General features: G+C 54.3%; 1 protein-coding gene across 4 annotated transcripts in view; it reads left to right on the top strand.

The window, feature by feature from the left end:
* The window catches only part of AP2B1 (adaptor related protein complex 2 subunit beta 1), a 79815-nt gene that overhangs the window by 5626 nt on the left and 68189 nt on the right, over window positions 1–6000 (top strand). For 3 of the 4 annotated variants that reach the window (XM_035342820.1, XM_035342817.1, XM_035342818.1), the window contains exons 2-3: window positions 3323–3380; window positions 5442–5547. In XM_035342820.1, coding sequence (XP_035198711.1) covers window positions 3344–3380; window positions 5442–5547 — 143 coding nt within the window. In that variant the 5' untranslated portion in view covers window positions 3323–3343. Of the gene's footprint in view, window positions 1–54; window positions 61–3322; window positions 3381–5441; window positions 5548–6000 lie in introns of those variants that run through there. The other variant, XM_035342819.1, reaches the window with a different exon arrangement.

The following is a 6000-nucleotide window of genomic DNA, read 5'->3' as shown; positions in this document are numbered from 1 at the left end:
GGCTGTGGGCACTGGATAAGGGTACTGGGGGATACTGGGAGGGGCTGAGGGGACTGGGAGGTACTGGGAGGAGCACTAGGGGATACTGGGAAGGTATACTGGGGGGACTGGGAGGGGGTATACGGAGGGACTGGGAGCATTGGATAGGGTTACTGGGGGATACTGGGAGGGGTTGAGGGGACTGGGGGGATATTGGGAGGGGACACAGGCAGGGGTTGTGAATGCTGGTGGGGGTACTAGGGAGAACTGGGGGATACTGGGAGGGGGGATTGGGGTGTGCTTGTGAGATACTGGGAAGGGATGGGGTACTGGGGTGATACTGGGAGGGGGTACTGGGAGGCACTAGTGGGGTACTGGGAGGGGATACAGGGATAGGGTGGGGGCAAAATACTAGGAGGGGTTACTGGGAGTGGGTGGTGGCACTGGTGAGGGACTGGGAGGGGATACGGGAATAGGGTGGGGTGATCACTGGTGGGGCACTGGGACGGGGGTACCAGGACAGGGGGGTCAGTGGGAGGGGACTGGGAGGACTGGGCAGGCGAGTGCAGATGTACTGGGAGGGCACTGGGAGCAGGCAGGGCTGGGGGATGCTCCTGCAAATGGGGGGGAGTGGGAGAGGTGCGGGGGGGCGAGGGGCTGGGCAGGGGCCGGGCTCCTGCTGCCTGTGGAGCCTGGAGGACATCGTGGGGGGGCTGGGGGGACACGGGGGGGCTGAGGGGCAGGGGGGTGTTGGGGAGCACTGGGAGCACCCCAGGGCCGGGGCTTTGCCCCCAGCACGTGCTGGGCGGGCGGGGGGCTTCTCGGGCACTGCCCCCCTCGCTGCTTCCTCGCTGCCTTCGGGTGGCCGCGGGCTGGGTTCGCCCTGCGCTGAGACGTGGGGGCAGCGCTCGCGGCGCTGGGCTCTGCCGGGGCTCCTGGAGCGGCTCCTCGGCTTCACCCCCTGCTTTGCTGGGGGCCGACCAGGAGCCTCCTGCTGCCCGCTGCAACGCCCCGCGCCCGTTTGTGCTTCAGCGGCTGCGGTCGGACACGGGTCCGATAAGGAGAGGGTAATCGGGTCCGGATCTTCCCTAAAAACCCAAGGCTGTCCGTGCCACTGCTGTGAACTCCTCGGGCTTTGCAGCTTCAGGCTCGTGCACGGGAAGCTGGCGTTTTCCTGAGCTATTTAAAACCTTGCCGTTTGTAAATCCGGGCCGTTTGGTTTCTGGCCTTCGTGCGGGGCTTGCTGCGGGCGGCGCTGAGTTTGCGTGGTGCCCGAGAGCGCCTCGGCTCCGCTAGCAAGCTGCCTCTGCACGGTGCGCGAGCAGCCCCGCCGTACGCCAGGCCAGAATCAGCGTGCTGGGGAGGAAAGGAGCTTTCCTTTCTCCTGCGACGCACTTGGTAGTTGGCTTCTTGGACTAAATCTCCCCTACATCCCTCTGGAGGGAGGTGAGGCGGGCGCTGTGCGGCTTCATGACCCCTCCTCCCGTCTGCAGGTGGGATCTGAAGCCGGGCGATGCGGCCCAGGTTGGCGACCCCCGGCACGGTGCCCCCGGGAGCAGCCAGGCTGTGCTCGACGCCCCTCGGGTGGCTGCGTGGCCCCCTGCCAGCTTCTCTCGTGGAGGGAAACCTCGAAGTCATCTTCTGAGCTGGGCTCTGCTTGAAGGCCTGTGTCAGCAGCAGCGCTGCAGCGGCACCGCGCTGTGTGTTTAGCTATAAAACAAGGCCCACAGCGGCATCTCCTTCAGAGATTCCGGGCATTTTTGCTACAGAGATCACCAAGGTGCTGTGGCTCACACAGCTTTCCCAGCCCAGCCGCTGTTTCAGAAGGAGGACAACCCTCCCCTGCAGGAGAAACACCCCCAGAGTGGCCCCCAGGCGGCGTCCTCGGCCAGCGTGGCAGAAAGGGAGAGAAACCCATGCAGAGCCCAGTCCTGGTGCCTGGTTAGGAGAGGCGAGGACGCAGGCGGAGGGCAGGAGCTCCGGGGAGCTGGGCTCAGCGACAGGTTGCTGCTCCTCCGCCTGCTTGGCGCTTCGAGGAGGCCGTGGCATCCCCTCAGCTCCAGGGGATTTAACTTCTGATCAGAAAAAGGGTGGCGGTGGTGGAGGGGCTGGTCAAGGGATGAGGAAGGAAGCAGCGAGCTGGTTGCGCGGCTGGCCCTCGGGGTTCAGAGCCAAGCTCGTCCTTTTGGTGCTGAGCCAGCAAAGGATGGGTGGTAAGGAGGGAAAACGGGCAGCAGTTAGGGGAAAAATGACTTGCTGCATTGCTGGTGGCACTTAAGGTCGTAGAGGTAGGTACAAGAGGAGGGGAATTGGGCAAAAAGTAGAAAAAGGAGGGTAAAATAGGAAAAAGCCTGTTCTGGATGTGTTGAGGGTCACGGGTCCTCAGCACTCAGGCAGATTGTTGCATGGCAAACAGCACGCTGCCCACTCCCCGGCTTGTTTTTCAGGCAGCGCTTGGAAATTGTTTGAGTCATGTTTGTTAGCGAGCTGGCAACGGCAAGGATAAATGACGGCTCGCCACATATGTTGGGGCCATCTCTGTGGTGGGATGTGTTCAACATTTATTGTCGTGGTGCTGCTGGGGCCGATCTCACAGCTCTGTTAAGCACCCCCTGGCCCAGCAGCGTTTTCTGGTCCACAGACGTGCAGGGCAGCCCTGAAATAAGCTCACGTGTCTGCCAGGGGTGGGGTGGAAGGTCTTGGCAGAGGGATTTCAGTTTCAAGCTCGAGGGAGCCGAAAAATAAAGGCTTTGCAACAAAACTGCTGTCTGTTTTCCAGGGCTTAGGAAGACCAAAAGTAGGAAAAGAAATGACGGAGCCGTGGGGAAGGTGTTGGAAAAGGGTTAATGGTTCTTCCCATCGAGGTGCAGCGTGGAGCTGTATCGTTAGGGGGAGTTGACAGTTCCCTTTGTCTGAAACGTGGACTTCTCGCTTCCAGCCGAGATATTAAACGGGCAGCGCTTTTTTTAGAGAACAAAATTGTGTACCTAGGGGAAAGACAAGAGCAGCGTGTGTCAAGATCTGCCGAGTACAAGCAGTTAAAAACTTCCTTTTCCGTCCTCAGATTGAGAATTTAACAGGCTCTCACAGAGTTTTCCAGGTTGTTGCATTGTGTTTTCACTCACATTGCCCATGTGAGCCCTCCATGTCCCTGGGTTTGCCGAATAACACCAGCAGCAGGTGCAGGATGAAGGCTGTGGAACCTGTGTGCATGCGCGTGGGGCGTTTGTTTCTTCCCTTACATCGTTTGCTCACCGATCCGCTGCTCCTCCAAGTTTCTGGGTTGCCATCTGGCTGTTGCCATCTCTGCTGTTTGACTCTTCTTTTATGCTTTTGTTTCCAGGTGTCTCAAGGAGCTGGAACCATGACGGACTCCAAGTACTTCACGACCAATAAAAAAGGTGAGCATTAAGCAGGTGCAGAGCACTGGAGCTGGGGGGTGGCTATTTTTACGTGGCTTTCTTAACTGCATGCAGAAGAACTTGTGCTTTTCTGTTAGCTCTGCCCCTGATTCTCATCTTAATCATCCAGGGAGAAACTTCCGAAGTAGGTCACATGGTGGTAAAAGACAAACCTGATGTAATACACAGTTTTGTGATGCTGCAAGTGACCCAAATTGTTGCTTTTTCAAGGATCAGAGAACAGAACAGTGGGTTATGCATGCAGGTATGGTCAGAAACAGCGGTTTGGTTGTAGGGTAAGAAGCTCAGGACCGAGGATGGTTGTTCAGATGGGCATCACGGGGTTAAGTTGATGGAGAGAGATTAATATTTAAGGTAAAAGCATGCATCTCTGCATCAAGCTGACACACAGATAATGGGGTTTTCTGCTCCTGCTTTCTTCAAAGTTGCAGTGAAATATGTTTATTTTCCATGTGCTCCATTTAACACTCAACTGGGTGTTGCTGTATGTGTGGTAGTCACCTCTCCTCCAAAAACAGCAGCAGTTAAAAACTGGAAGGGATCCCTGGGGCTGTTCTGCCCATTCACCTCCCCAGGGCAGGACTTGTTTTGCTGGAACGGTCCCAGGCAGATTCTTTTTTTTTTTTTTTCTCCCTACCATGTTCTCAAACAAAACGCTGTTTATCCTAGCTCTCGCTAGCTGCAATTTAAGCCTGATGTTGCTCATCCCTTCTGTGGGAGATGTGGAAATGGTTCACATTAACCTCTCAGAGCGGCTGAGTGTTTCTAGTGAAAAAAACTACAGTGTTGGTCTATTTATGAGCTCACACCGAAGCGTAATGAAACATAAAATAAACAAATGCAGTTTGCTTCGTTCTGAGGAACGCCTCTGGCTGCAAGTTCAGTGCTGAAGCATCAGCCGTGTTTTTCTGAGATGCCTGCAAGAGGCCAGGGCATGCTGGGTGAGCTCTGGTGAGCAAGCTGCTGCTCAGCTCCAGGGCATGATCTCGGTGCGAGTGACACCGGCGTCTCATGCTCAGGCAGGAGATGCTACAAGTGGTCACTGCCCTCTGCTCCTCAGAACAGTAACGTCTGTTCTGTGTTGGTCCTTCTGTGCCAGGCTCTTCAGTAATTAGTGCTGCTGCTCTGACAGAGTGGCATTGGTGTGTAGGAATCAAAGGCTAGGGGCTAGGATGGATTTTGTCAGAGACATTTTGGTATTTGTAGTGAACGTGTCCTCCTCAGCCTGTAGTTCCTAGTGGCAGCGCTGCTCACTGCCCTTCCTGGGAAGCTGTCTGTCACCGAGGAGCGTTACCCGTCTCGCACCGCTTGCTGTGTCTGGAGCAGGCCTGATAAGCTGCCTTTTGCACGCCTTAAAGTGTTTTGCAAACTTGCTGTGCTGCTTTTGTGATCCAGCCTGAGCTGCCTTCCCATGCAGCGGTATCTGGAAGAACTGCCAGCATGGCAAAGGCTGCCCTGGTGACCTCAGCACCGAGGGGAGCTGTTGTTACTGGCTGATTTTCTTAGTAAGAGCTCTGTCTTTCTAGCCCGGGAGGAATTTATTCCACTGGACTGAATCTGTGCTTTCCCATTTCTGTGTATCATGGCAGTTGTGCTACACTGCAGACTCTTGTTCTGCTTTTTTGTCACTGCCCCTGCAGGAAGCAAGTGCTGATGGGCAAAAGCGAAAAAGTCTGGGCTAAATTCCTAGCTATGTTTGTTTTTTCTTGCAGGCACGATTCTGGTGTCTCCAAATATCTTCTCTTTCTGGTTATATAATGGTTGTCTCTGAGAAACAGACGCGACAGGGATGTGATTTCATGTTCTGAAAGTGGGAGAGCTGCAGCGTGCAGCGTGGTTCTCGTTAACGGCTTTTTCATTAGCAAGGTGTAGCCCGCGTCATTCTGAGCGTTGCAGCCTTGTTTCTTGTTGAACCGCGTTCTCCATAAAGTCTGACAGCTTTGTGAGAACAGGCCAGAAGAATAAAAAGCCACTTTCAGGCTCTTTCTAAAGCCAGACCTCTTTCTTCTCCCAAGAAACTCAACCTGTTTTTTCTTCCAGGAGAGATTTTTGAACTCAAGGCTGAACTCAATAATGAAAAGAAAGAGAAGAGGAAAGAAGCCGTAAAGAAGGTTATTGCGGCCATGACTGTGGGGAAGGATGTCAGGTAAAAACAAACTTCACCTGTAGCAGCTCTGGTTCTGCTGGGCCTCAATCAGGTGTACCAGGCACACATCTCTGTCAGAGGCTTCGTGGCAGTGTGGTCTGTTGCCACGGAAATTAAGATCAGGTTGCAAATTTAGAATCACAGAATAGTCTAGGTTGGAAGAGGCCTCCAAGATCACCGAGTCCAACCTCTGACCTAACGCTAACAAATCTTCCACTAAACCATCTCCCTAAGCTCTAGAGTTATGACTTCATTTTAGGATGGAGGAACAGATAAACTGGAGGGAAGAAAAAGTGATCATTTTGTCCACAATACTTGACCTTCACGTTTAGATCTCCACATCATACCTGAGAGCTGCAGATGTCCTTGTGTAACTCTGCTTTCTTCTGCAGTGCTGTTTGGAGGCTGACACTTGGTATTTGAGTGAAACTCAGCTTATCAATGTGTAATCTC

This window comes from Oxyura jamaicensis, chromosome 19, assembly GCF_011077185.1.
Source record: "Oxyura jamaicensis isolate SHBP4307 breed ruddy duck chromosome 19, BPBGC_Ojam_1.0, whole genome shotgun sequence".
NCBI classification, from domain to species: domain Eukaryota; kingdom Metazoa; phylum Chordata; class Aves; order Anseriformes; family Anatidae; genus Oxyura; species Oxyura jamaicensis.
Note: the sequence above shows the minus strand (reverse complement) of the source record. Positions and strands in the feature narration are given on the sequence as shown.